General features: G+C 45.3%; 1 protein-coding gene across 1 annotated transcript in view; it reads right to left on the minus strand.

Moving 5' to 3' along the window:
- Positions 1-585: 585 nt before the first annotated feature.
- LOC138567877 (uncharacterized) overlaps positions 586-14,167 on the minus strand; it is a 100,223-nt gene continuing 86,641 nt past the window's right edge. The window contains exons 3-5 of the mRNA XM_069646371.1: positions 2,481-2,628; positions 2,350-2,392; positions 586-1,283 (exon numbers count right to left, since the gene is read on the minus strand). Coding sequence (XP_069502472.1) covers positions 1,062-1,283; positions 2,350-2,392; positions 2,481-2,628 — 413 coding nt within the window. The 3' untranslated portion in view covers positions 586-1,061. The remainder of the gene's footprint in view (positions 1,284-2,349; positions 2,393-2,480; positions 2,629-14,167) is intronic.

The raw sequence follows: 14,167 nt of genomic DNA on the forward strand, positions 1-14,167 counted from the left end.
TGATCCTTCAGATTTGACATAAGTGGTAGATCAATTGAAAAGCATTTGAATATTGCCGAACAGAGATGCATTTTGATATTACTATACCTTCAGACTTTAACCAATTTTTGAATAAGGGAGCTACGTGATGATGCCCATCAATATTCAATTGCTTGAATGTATGTGAGGCATTTGTATTGTGTGAATAGAAGAGTGAGTGATGTGTCTTTGAAAATAGGGAAGTGAAATGATAGAGAAGTAAAAGATTGTTGCGAATGTCGATTTATATTGACTTTTTGAATGACTTCAATAGACATAGGTGGTGTTTCAACGTGTGTACGTCTTACTCTTTAATTTGGGAATTTGAGGAGACTTTCTATCTATGTGATGACAGATTCAACAGATGTAGTAGTTGGAGCGGGCACCACCTTTGGTATTCTAAATTCTCTCTAAGTGCTCCACAATATTTGTTGTACGTCAAAAACCGGAATGGAATTTATTGAAGCACTGGGGGACCCCCTCCAGTGTTGGCAATACCCTAGTACTGAATGCTAGAAAAACAACCACTTAATTATAATAGATATGCTTTGACTTCTTTGATAAAGAATGTTCTTCTTTATTGACAATCCTTCAAAACTCACTTTGACTCAAAGGTGATACAAACAGTACTATTAGAATAATATGTCATATATATTAATGAAGACTGACATTCAACCGCCATTTGAGTAATAAAAATGTGAATTTTGTTTCTAGAAGGCATCCATTTTGGAATTATCGTTTTAACATTGACCCCGTAATTATCTTCCCCAATGGAAAGAAAAAAATCCATAGCCCCTAAATATGCACAGCCATAAAAGGATTTGAGACCTCTGCCTTTAAAAGAATCAGGGTTCTTTTCCGCTCTGTAGGAGATGTAAGGGCCGACAATCCACGAATTCTGCTTCCTGAGATGAAGTCTGGCCTCTTCCTCCCCCGTAATACATGACAGATCTCCAAGACACTGGGAAGCATCCTCCTGGCAAGACCACGACTCTTAGTACTTCTGAATTCCACAAGTCTTTACTCCCCCATTGTGCCCACCCTTACACAAGGTTATCTTCCCCAGAATACAGCCTGTTCTCCATGCTCACAAAATCCATGGCCACAGCGGAACTTGAGGAGTGAATGCCAAGTGCCCTGTCCGGCCTAGCAGTAAAGATGCTTCTGAAATAGTCTAAATTGTTCATCACGTATGCGGCAGCGAAGGGGATGTCTGGAAGAGTCCTCCTGATAGGCTGATGTACACCGAGAGATGTATGGTTGCACTGGAAAAAAGAAAAAAAACATATTGTGGGCCATGAGTCTAAACACTTCTCGCTCCTTGAAATTTTCTTCTCCTTTTACATCGTCTTTAATGATCTTCAGTGTTGGCAAGTTCCTGCACTTTAAAGGCACTTCGGTGCCTGGCTGGCTTGTTAAAAATCCAACATATTTTACTCCTTAGCTGTCAACTCACAGAATCCTTTGAGAAGACCATGATCCATTTTGGTCAACATCCTCTAGACACATTTATGTCTCTGCCTATGGAAGTGTGACCCCCAAAATGGAGAACAGCACCGCACACACAGACTCACCATCAGTTTCAGTTTTGCCAATGTAGCCTCTGTGCACCCAAAAACACGACTACATTCCCCACCTTGGCAGTGACAACAAAGGGAAGAGTTTGTGTCTGAGTGGCAAGGGTGGTATTGGATGTGGATGCCAATATATGCGATAAAGTTCAGATGGCATGAATCGCCTATGGAATGCGGCGGGAGCTAACATTAAGAGGAAAACAGACGGTAATAGCAAAGAGAAGAAAAGGGTAGAAAGAGGGGGCTGTAAGAAGGTGTGGACTGAGAATAATAGATAGAGGAAGGGCACCGTGAACGCGGGAAAGGAAGGAGGAGACCACCCAAGGACTGGATTTGAATAGGAACAAGGACAAAAGGAATGTGGGTGTATGCTAGAGGGAGGAGTAGCAGGAGAAAGATATAGAGAAAGGGGAGGGTGACCGACCAAAGAAAGATGAATGGATGGAAGAAGGGGACAGTGGGATGTAAATGAAGGAATAAGTGACAGATGACATAGAGTAGTGCGCTGCGACGGAGTGACATACGGGTAAATGGACGGAGGGAAAGGAATCAGATGTGGAAAAGCCCAAGGGAGACAGAAAGATGAGAGGAACAGAGAGATTAGTTGGCACTCTATGAGGGGAGAGCGTGTATAAGATAGCGAAGAATAGCCGGGGTAAAAAGGAGACTATGTTAGCTGTCTGCAAAGGGGTCCATTTGATCACTACTAGGAACTTTTTCCAGAAATACTGATATATCCCTTGTAAGTGAGGCTTACCTCAGAACTTCGGCGCTCATTCTGTTCGAGCTGTATAGACTTCCTAGAGAAAGAAAAAAGGATGTGGTTAGTTTCTCTCTTACCACTGTCAGTACAAGTCAGGCATGGTGGGAAAGGGGGTTTCTGCTCACCAATGTCTCATCTTCTGAATGCAAAAGAGAACTATACATATCCCAATCAGGAGAGAGGCCGAAACCAGTATTGCCGCAAGATGCCCTGCCTTCAGAGAGCAGCAGCAATGCGTCCCTTCAGTAGGATTATACCGAGAGTAGGAATGTTCTGCAGAAGACAAAAAGACCGACGTGAGTCATCACTATCTCTATCAATAAATCAACATTTTATCAAGTGTTCTGATGGCCCTTATGAAGGAGGACACAAAAAAGCAGGCAAGGGTGATCGCTCCATTGAACAGATGATGCAACGCAAGAGGCGACTATCATCAAAACCAGCAAAACCTTCTAGCATCGTCTCAAAAATCTGAATGACCATTGAGTCTCTTTACGTCATCACATCAACAATATCACATTGGGCTACATCAGGCTGTTTCAGTCTATCTAGTAAGCTTAACTTCATACTCCCAACAATGTTTTGTAGAGTTATTGGTCAATCCCTGCTTTTGATAGGTTTATTCATTGCAAACACTCTCATCAGGGATTTAACTAAATATGCCCACTGACTCTTCTGCAAAGTCAAACCTTTAAGAAGAGTGGTTGCAATAATACTTGATTTATAATCATATACTTCCAGATCTACCAAACATTCATTAACCACCAGTGATGCTATAAAACCCTTGCAGGACAAGGTTGCAGTGATGAGCAATGCAGGTGCGCAAGAGATGCTGCCTGACGACATGTACCACGCTTCACTACGTCCATGCTTCCGCATCTGTAAGATCAGAGGCGCTGACCTTCTCCAGCAAAGGACTCACAGGACAAGGCCACAGTGTTGAGCGACGCTGGTGTTTGGCGGCGATGGGGTTGCGGCTTTGACAATGAGCACGGAAGACTCATCCTTCTGTCTGTGGCCACCAGGTAAGAAGCTGCCGGTAGAGTTTAGCTTGCTTCACTCCACGTAACCTCCCCTGACCTGGTGCCGCTTCACACTCTTGAATCTGCATTGTTGTTTCCTCTGTAACCTGTCCCTGCCTCCCCTCTTTCCCCCTTAGATCACCCCCTCGCTCTAGGCTCCCTTGCAAACCCTGATCGTGTGCGCTGACTCGCACCCTACACCATGCATGCTCCCTCCCATTTTAGGGTGCGTGCATATCCTTGCATGCCAGAGCGCGTGCATTGCCTCGCAATCCCTGATCGCATGCGCTTACTCGCACCATAGTCCGTACATGCTCCTTCCCATTTGAAGCCATGTGGGTTCCCTTGTGTCAGGATTCTGCGTGTGAGACCACTTATTCAACGCCATGTACGCATTCCCACTTCATCTACATTGCTAACAGGCACATCACCCCACGACCAAGTTATTCGCCGTACCCTTTTCCATCCAAAACCCTGGTCCCTGCGTTTCCGCATTCAGAATCAGAAAGCTTTCGGACGCAACTCACTGTTCTGTGAGCATTGGAGGTTGCCATGGAAGCATTGGCATCCCCTGCACGCACAGCGTCATGCGTTCCATCCAGGGAGTAGCGGCCTGAGCAGTAATGTGACAAAGTGAACTTAAGCTCCGCTTGCTCGCTTCTCCGATGCTTTTGATTTTGTACAGTTAGCTCTGTTTTCATTGCCCTTTTGACTATGTTTTTCTTGTTACCTGACCCATTTGCCTGTTCTTGGACCTTGTCTTGCCTCATCCCATGTCTTGTATCTTGATTCCATTGTAACAACCCTATTTCCACCTCCTGGACTCCTTTTCTTCACAAATTGTACCTTGATATTGAACAACTCCAACTCGGACTGCACAACAGACTGTTTTTTTACTCCTTGGACTCCGGAAATTGCCTGCTTGGTGCTGACCCTGTTTCCGCTTGCACTGCCTTCCTGTATTTCAGCCATAGACATTGCACCACCTTTGTTCTCCGGTGACCGTGCACGGACTAGAGACTTCCTTTAGTGCACATCACTGAGCTGTTAGGCGTCCTCGTGCCGTTGGGCTAGGTGGATCACCTGGGACTAGAGACTGCCTGGAACACAGCTACATAGGCGTCCTCGTGCCATCAGGATAGTCTTACCTGCTGGATTGTTCATCACATGCCAAGGGACATTGGACCATTCCTCCTCGTACTTTCCAGGACCCCACGTATGGTAAGCATTACTGTACTCTTGTCTCTCCATATAGTCTCTGCTCCTTAGGCCTGCAGTAATAAACCCTGGCTGTGTTGTTTCAGGTAACATCCTTCAGATTAAGGAAAGGGAGATTTGGAAGTCTAAAACACCCTATCATCGATTCCTGTTGTGAATCTCACGCAGGTTGGCATTCTCATTTGTGTGGTAACTGATTTCTCTTTTTGGTTGTTTTCTTCTGGTCTTTTGACAATATTCTTTTTCTTGCAGCCTATGGTGTCTGTGTTGTGTCCTCTCTTCCCATTAATAGATTCCTCTGTATGTAATCATAACATTCAGAGGGGTAGATTGGTAGGAAGAACTTGTCGTCTACACTACGAGTTCAACTTCCTGATAATAGCCCAGAGAACCCAGAGAACCCCGTTCTGACACCTTGCAATCCAGATTACGCTTGAACACTTGCGACCTTAGGCCACGTGTGTTCCCTCGCATTCCTAGATTGTGTGCGCTCCCTTGATACTCTAGGGCTCTTACAACTCATCCATGCGCCTTCTGCATCCCCTGTGGGCCCTCTCCTTCCCCATTTCCTAGCACCTTCCCCTTACCTATTGTGTACATCTGCGTTTTGTTGTCCTTGGTTGCTGCATTCTTTTTCCTTTAGGGTCCCTTGGTAGTCTGTTCTGCCTCTTGGGTTTTATTTTCATGATTCCTTGCTTACATCGTACTGTCTGCATCCCTTCTGTTCATTCTTTCTCCTAGGTTCCCTTGGTAGTCTGCTCTGCATCTGTGGTGTCCCTCGGTAGTCTGCTCTGACTCTGTGGTGTTTTACTATCCATGGTTGCTTGCTTACATCGTACTGCCTGCATCCCTACTGTTCATTCTTTCTCCTAGGGTCCCTGGTCGATTGTTCTGTTTTTTACATTTCTGTTACTCCTGGTTGTTTGCTTACATTGTATTGCCTGCACCCTTGCTGTTCATTCCTTTCTTCTAGGTTATCTGGCTGATGGTTCTGTTTTTGGTGTTTTTGTTTCTCCTAGGTTTTCTGCTTCCCTTGTATTGCTGGCATCCCTGCTGTGTCCATTCTTTATTCATAGGTTGTTGGCAACTGACTTGTCTATTTATTGCAACTGAGTTTTGCTCATTGTTCTGTCCGCTGTGTGCCCCTCCTCCTTCTGTGCCACCCCCGTGCAAGTTGTGAAACGGCATCCATTTTATATGCAAAGCTCTCACATTTCTTTGCTCACTCTCAAGACTCCATTGTAGTACATTAGTCCCCATTTCTGAGGTACTCCCATTTGCCAGCTTGAATATTTGCAGCCTGAAATGCTGAGCTCTTTTGAAATACATGTTTTTTTTTTAGAAATGGTTCATTAGCTCAGTGTTTGTGCAAACTGAACCTTTGAACAACCTTGACCATCTAGGCAAGGTTAAGACAGGAGATAACACATGCCACCACATCGTTCCATCAGTGACTTTAAGTCAAAGCAAATATAAATTAGATTAGATACCAGGAGTGTCTGGGGTCGGTCTGAACCTTGTAACTTTGTGAACAATAAATCTGTACAAACATGACGTTGATTAGACATGCAGGCATTTCGTAGAAAAATTATACGTTGCAGGCAACACATAAAATGTCTGGAATTTTGACAACCTACGCAAGCTAGAAACTGTATATAAGGATCAGTAACCCACTATGTAATTGCTCAACTCCTCTATGACTCTCCGCAGATACAGTCGACCCTGGGTCCGCTTGAAGTGAATGAACTTTGGCATTCTGTGACTCGTGACTGTGGCTCTTCATTTATATTTGCAGAAGGAATTCTAGACTAACAAATGGTGCCCAGAACATAGGGCTCTCCCAGAAGATGATCCATCGCTTTTCTAGGATGTAGTGCACGGACGCAAGGAACAGTGAGTACCGGGGTCCCTTGCCGATCTGAGACAGTGTTTCTCGCTGCTGCTACTCGTGATCCACGTCTTTCTCTTCGCCCAGTGGTCATCACGGCAAGAGTCTTGAACCGTAAGGTTGCGACTGAGTTTTCGCATTCTTGGAAGGCCATCAGCCATGAGCGGGGTTTGTTTGATGGGGATTGATTTTTGAATCAGGTGAGTTTGTTTCAAACTGTTTAGATATAAAACTATTTTATAAAAGATTTTGCCAGGTAAAAATAGTTTTTCAAGTAAAGTAAATTGTCTGGTTTCAGTAAGATGCGAACCTTTTGGGCAGCACTTTGTTGTAACAGAAAACAGTCAAATGGTTTAGAATATGGTCAACCAGCCCCGCTGGACGGTTCCCCAGCCTATGAGATGTACATTAAGTACGGGTTGGGAGTAATAGTTTTGAATGATATTTGGCACCGCCAGACCAAGCATGACTCAGAACTTCAGTGGCCGTCCCAAGGTCGTAATGGCCTGGTATTTTCCCATTCAAGGAACCCAGACCCGGTAACCGGTATGGGGGTAGCCATGCCGCTAAAAGCAGTATGGCTACCTCCATACTCGTAAGGAGGCCCATAGAATTGTTATTCCGTGTCATATTAACAGCAGATTTATGGAAACAGGTTAGGCTGTATTTGGCAATACATGGACTGCACTTGTGCTGGCAGATAGTACAAGGAAGGCAGGAGAGAAACCTCCACAAAGCATACTGAAATTACCTAACCAAATTGTGAGCAAACTTAAGTCCTTGGTGCCAGAGAAAAGGATTATTTTGGATTAGTTGACTGCCTGCATGCAAGGGAAGACAGAGGGGGCCACAGAATACTTTAATAGGCGTGAACAAGTGTTTTCAGATTTCAGTGGCCAGAATTTGAGTACTGAACCAGGGAAGAGATTGTTTGTCAATAAATTTGTACATGGACTATGGCACAACAATCGGTCTCAAATCACTGCCTCTGAAAGTGCATAGCAGACTAAATCACAATCTGTAATCTTACATATTGCCCAGTATCATGAGAAAAGAGTGAACAATGAGAAGGAAAAGATTGAAAAGAAAAAGGTTGATTTCAAGACTAGGGTGCTCTTGCAGCAAATTGCAAAGGGACCAGGGGGAGGGAATGACCAACCCAGAGGACAGTTCACCCCACACATGGGGACTGTAAATGTGAACTAGTGTGTCTACTGTAAGCAGGAAGGCCATTGGAGGGCACAGTGTCCGATCCTCCAGCAGAAAGCAAATAGAATGTCTAGTAAAAGGTCGAGAGCACATAGCAATGGCATGCAGGGGCCAAATAGAAATCAGTTTTCCCAGAAACAGCAATATGACAGTAATGCAGGAAATCAAGATGGGCAACAAAATACTAGGGGCGCAAACATTTTCGACAACACGACCCACACTTATTTTTCTGAGGATTGCACATCCGACGATGTACTGTTCCACTAGGACAGCCAGAAGTAGGATCTGGAACCCACCCCTATCCCCGTAGACCATCAAGGACCCTATGTAAAAATGAAAGTTGGGGATAGGGTGCCACTTTTTTGGTGGACACAGGAGCTCAAAAATGCTCTATTGACCACTTAAATGTTCCAGATATTCCCCTATCAGGGCAACAAAATGTATCAGTAGGGCTCAGCTGATTTCATTAGGCCCTTTCACTGACTAGTGTCCATTTGTGTTAACAACCAATTGCAATGAAAATTTACTGAGGCTGAATTTATTGAAAAAATTGCACGCAGTAATTTACTGCTCTCCGGACAGAGTTTACTTGACCATTTCTCCCCAGCAGAATTCCACCTCACAATTCATGGCTATGCCTTTACCCAGTGAACTGCACCAAGTACCTACACATATATGGGCGATTAATGACAATGATGTCGGAATTCTAGATGTTGAACCAGTGTGAATTGTTTTGAAAACCGGTGTCACATTGCAACACATTCCCAAATATAAAGTTTCAGATGAGGGTGAGTAGGCACTTAAAAGTATTGTTTCTGACCTCGTACATCAAAGTGTGATAGAAGAGATTTTTGGTAGCACATGTAATAGCCTGATTTTGCCTGTTTACAAGAAAGGTGGCAATGCATTACCTTACGTTTTGTTATTGATTTGGAGAACTATTAATAAGGTTGTTTCACCCTATTTTCCCATTGTTCCTGACATCACTACCATTTTAACCATGATCCCTGCTATGGCTATGCATTTTTCAGTCACTGTCGGTGCCGGTCTCATTGAACACCACAACGCCATCCTTAAGAACAAGCTAGCGAAGGTGTGTGCACACAGTAAACTAAAATGGCCTGATGCTCTACCCTTAGTTCTACTGACCATGAGAACCACAGCTCAAGCAGAAACAGGCCCTTCTCCTTACAAAATAGTAATGGGGAGACCTGCTAATGTATGGAATGCACCCAGGCCTAAGAAACTGTCTGACATTGAATACACATTATTGGTTGATTATCGTGACCATTTGACTCAAAATGTGCGTTTGATTCACCAACAGGTTCGTGCAGCACTGCCCGATAAATATGTGGGCCCTGGTCACCGCATTCAACCTGAGGACTACGTTTTGGCCAAAGATTTCAAGCAAAAATCCAATCTTGCAGCTCACTGGTAAGGACCTTATCTAGTGCTACTGGCTACTCAGACGGCTGTTCGAGTGGACGGACAGGAGCACCGGATTCATGCAGCATATCTCAAACGAGTGCCCTTGCCTTTGCCCCATGACAAGTGGGTAAAGGAGGGGATAGGAGATTCTGAACATGAGTACATCCCCAAGTACGTGCCTTTCAGTGACGACATATACACTGATCCTGAGTTCGAGCAGCCCGATTGTTCACCTCCTCCCCCGGTTACTGACACCCTGTTCACGGGTCACTCTGTACTCGGAGTGTCCAGATAGAACCTTCGACCACGGAAATAGCTAGGTAATGACATTTTGTGTCTAGGAAAATGTGGTAAAATATTGTACCCACAAGAAACCATCTATATTCCCTCAATTCCCCCCAAAGACGCCCAGAGGTAGAAGGGGGCAGAGAAAGAAGACTAAAAGCAAGATTGGTCACATGGTCAGGTGCCACCCACGGATGAATTTATGGAGCCTGTTTCAGTGAGCCTTCTTAACGGACACTGAAGGACTATGGGCCTGCTTAAGAGTGCAGCGGTAAGGGGTTCACGGCGCCGGTAAAGGTGCCGGAGCCGGCAACACCTTACCGGCGCATGTACAAGGTCTTTTAGCGGGTCCCGCTTAGGGCACCAGGTGTTACCAGGTGCCCTAACCGGGACCCGCTAAAGGACGGACCAGCATGCTAACAACGGGTACGTTATTAACAGACCCGTTCTTAGCATGGTCCCCATTCCAATTGAGCCATATGGGGGCCTGAATGGGAATGGGGATGTGTTCCCTGAATGGGGAAATACCGGGTCCTCCAAGGTTGGAATGGCCCGGTATTTCCCCATTCAGGGAACCCGGACCTGGTATGCGGTATGGGGGTAGCCATGCTGCAAATAGTGGCATGGCTAACTCCAATCTTGTAATGACCCCCTAATGCCTCTTTTTGGGGCACGCAGGAACGAGGACATGGAGAGTATTGCCACTGGAGAGGCAAGGTCTAAAGGATTATGGTCAACTAGGCACACATTTGTGATACTATCTATTGTAGCGTGTATTATACTCATATTGATACCTGTTTTATGGTTTTTGGAAAGTTCTCACCCCCTTAACTCACTGTTGCCCACAGTCAGGTCGACTAACCTGCCTCCTTTTTATGTGCACTCTCATACACGTCGCCCCCTTGATTTTGAGCACAGAGAGGGGTATCTCAATAACCCCCTCATACGGATAATGAATGCTATTCATGCAATCCTAAACAGGACCTATTGTTGGGTATGTTCTCACCTTCCCTAGCATGCTGAGAAAGTTTTAGGTTGATACATATATCCTCTCCCATTATCAACTGCTTGCTATGCCTCCTTTAGCGCTCTGTTTTTTGGTAAATGGAATGATAGCACCACTGGTAACTTTGATGGGACAAATATCAATGCATTTGATCGACAGGTGTTACTGCCTCTGGAATGCTCCGTCTTTGCTAATAAGAGCACTACCAACACTGCATCTACCAAATATACAAAAAATAAAACTCTAGGCCCTACCAAACAATGATATAATTTTGAATGTCACCAGTAGGAAATAGGGAAGCAACTCCCCCAACTTACACCATCAACAATAATCCTGACACGGTATCATTCTGTTTAAGTAAAATGGTTCTCGGTACATGGGTACATATGACGTATGCAAACTGCAGTTTTGGTGAATGAAACAAGACCTTTATACATTGGGGGATCCATTTACTTTGTCTGTGGGAAACAAGCATATCCATGGTTGCCCAAAGATTGGAAAGGAACACGTCACCCAAGGATACTATTGCCAGGGGTTTAATTAACTACAATTGCAGAAATATTAAAACATCACCCTAGGAGGGGGATCGATGACAAAACACCTCTGCAAATATTAGGGAATGTAGCAAAAGCAATGGTTCCCTTCTGGGGCCAAGTGATAAACTCTAGAGATATCGGAAAGTTGGCCCGAGTACTGGAGAAAACAATTAATGAGACCACCGATATATTGTTCAATATGACATTAGAACAGAGGGCTATTAGACTGGTTGCACTTCAGTACCGAATGTTACTAGACACCATGCTAGCTGAGCATGAAGGAGTTTGCAAAATGGTTGGGTCAGTATGTTGCGTGTACATACCCGAATCCTCCCCCACTGTGTTTTAGGCTATCAAAAGGTTACACACAGTGGATCCGAAATTCATGTTGATGGGGGTAGCTGGGACATTGGGACCTGGGATTGGAATCTGTTTACATCCTGGAGCTGGAAAATATTTTTTGCGCTTGCAATATTGGTTGGGGTTGTTTTGTTGCTGCTGCATACAATGTCTACCAGTTTTAGGTTCCATGCTGTGTAACTGCTGTTCTAGGGCTCTGGAGAAAATTACAACCTGAGCATTGACCTCCTGTTAAAGTGTCGAATGCACTGATTATGCAGGATATGGAGATAAAACAATTTATGGCTATTCATATACATAATTATGATAATGTTTGACCTAAATGTGTTAGCTTGGGCTAAAAGTAGGGGTTGTGAAACGGCATCCATTTTATATGTTATATTAGCCAAAGCTCTCACATTTCTTTGCTCACTTACAAGACTCCATTATAGTAGATTAGGCCCCATTTCTGAGGTACTCCCATTTGCCAGCTTGAATATTTGCAGCCTGAAATGCTGAGCTCTTCTGAAATACATGTTTTTTAGAAAAAAATGTATTAGCTCAGTGTTTGTGCAAACTGAACCTTTCAACAACCTTGACCAGCCAGGCATGGTTAAGACAGGAGGTAACACATGCCTCCCCATCTCTTCATCTCCCACAACAAATGGCACGAAAGTGCAAATATAGGTACCAATAATTAGCAAAGAGCTGACATGCTGTGTACATTCTAGGAAGGAAGAATTTAAACAAACTGCCAGACTGCAGATGCGCAGCGACTTTAAGTCAAAGCAAATATAAATTAGATTAGATACCAAGAGTGTCTCCTTGTGCTGGGCTCGATCTGAACCATGTAACTTTGTGAACAATAAATCTGTACAAACATGACGTAGATTAGACATGTAGGCATTTCAGAGATAAATGTATACGTTGCAGGCAAACCATAAAATGTGTGGAGTTTTGACAACCTAAGCAAACTAGAAACTGTACATAAGGATCTGTAACCCACTATGTAATTGCTCATTTTCTCTATGACTGTCCGCAGACATAGTTGAACCTGGGACTTGTGACTGTGGCTCTTCATTTATATTTATGGTGCTCTCTGTTTCTCCTATCTTCTCTAACTTCTTTTCTATCGACTATCTGATCTTTCTCACTAAGTCTGGTAGCAAGAAGTTCAAAAGGATTATCTCGCTCTCCAACCCAGGCCTCCTCATCGCTGATACCTACACCATTGCTTCCTCCAGACAGGCCCTTACTGACATCCTCTTTGTCATTCCCTCTCCATACCTATAGACCCCCCCACCGCCATATGGGCTCTGTTCTCTCTACTTTTCCCTCTTCACCCATTAATGGTGGCACCCGATGGGAGGCCCTCCTGGCCCCCTTCCACCCCACCAAGACCATCATTAATGTTTACCTAAATGGCACCATCTTGGTCTAAGGCCAACCTTCTTCCTTTCTTCTTCTGCTGTCCCTTCTTTCCCTTCTCTGGCTCCTCAACCTCCTTCCTCCTCTGTCATCTCTATGGCTGCCTCTGCTGCTTCTCTGGCCACTCTGTTGCCTCCTTACCCTGCCACCTCTCTGGCTCCCACCTCCTCCTCTCTGGCTTCCTTGCCCTTTCCTCCTTCCTCCTCTGCCCATCCAAGGGTGCCTTCAACACTTCCACAGGGTGTACCTCTGACCTGTTCCCCGCCACGTAAGTCCTTGAAAGGGGGCACCTGCTCCACATTGCCACTCTCAACTCTTGCTCAGCTGTCAAACAATTCTCTGACATCTGCCGTCTCCTGGAAGAACTTGATCTGGATGTTCTCGGTCTGACCGATACGTGTTTCATGGCCAGCTCTGTCACAAGCTTTGACACTCTCCTTCCTGATGGCTACAAGATCCTCCCCGCGCCCAAAACCAACCATCCTGGTGGGTGTGTAGCATTAATCTCCCTGAGTGGATCCTTCCTTCATTCCTATGCAGGACTACTCGTCCTTTGAATGCCTGGTCAGCAGGCTCTCTCTCTCTCTCCTGGCCTTTCTCTCACTGTGGCCACTATCTACCGGCTGCTAGACCAGGTAGCCTCCTTCCTTTCTGAGTGGGCCAATCTCTCCTCCTACCTCCTCGCCTCTACCTCTCAACTTCTCTGCAGAGACCTTAATATCTACTTTGATGCTTCTTGTCCTTCTTCAGGACTCTTTTGCAACCTCTGCGACACCCGCTCACTCTCTATTCTTCCCTCTGGCCCGACTCACTCTGCAGGGCACACCCTTCATGTTCTGATTACCTCTGACCTCCCCCTCTCATACCCACTCACCACCCCTCTCTCCTGGAGTGATCACTTTCTTCTTTCCTCCTATCTCTCTCTCTCGCTCTACCCCTCAGGCCAAGCCATCTCCAGCATTGCCACATACCTTCTCGATCATTCGACCCATGAAGCGTGTGTCAGTGGAGGCTTTCGCCGCTACGGTCTCTCCCCTTCTGCACCTTTGGCTGACTCTCACTCTGATACAGCCCTTTCCAACCTTCATCTTTCTATCTATGACACTCTTAATGCACTTACCCCTGTCATGAGGATCCGCTTGAAGCCCAAATCCAAGTGCAACTCCTGGTATGACTCCGACCGTGTCACCCTTAAACACAAGTACAGGGTGTTGGAGAGGAAGTGGTAGGAATCAGGTGCACCCTCTGGCAAACTGTCCTGCCACCTGCTCCAAAGGCAGTACAGACTCTCTGTCCTCGCCAAAAAGAGAGCTTACATTCAAGCCTGCATCTCTGCGGCATCTAACAACTCAGCTTCTCAGTTCATCACTAAGACTCAGGACATACTGTCCACCCTCTCTTCCTCTTCTTCCTCCTCCTTGGGTCCCGGCCTTCTTGTGGCTGCCTCTCCTAC

The sequence above is a fragment of the Ambystoma mexicanum genome, chromosome 1p, assembly GCF_040938575.1.
Source record: "Ambystoma mexicanum isolate Mex_15411 chromosome 1p, UKY_AmexF1_1, whole genome shotgun sequence".
NCBI lineage: Eukaryota > Metazoa > Chordata > Amphibia > Caudata > Ambystomatidae > Ambystoma > Ambystoma mexicanum.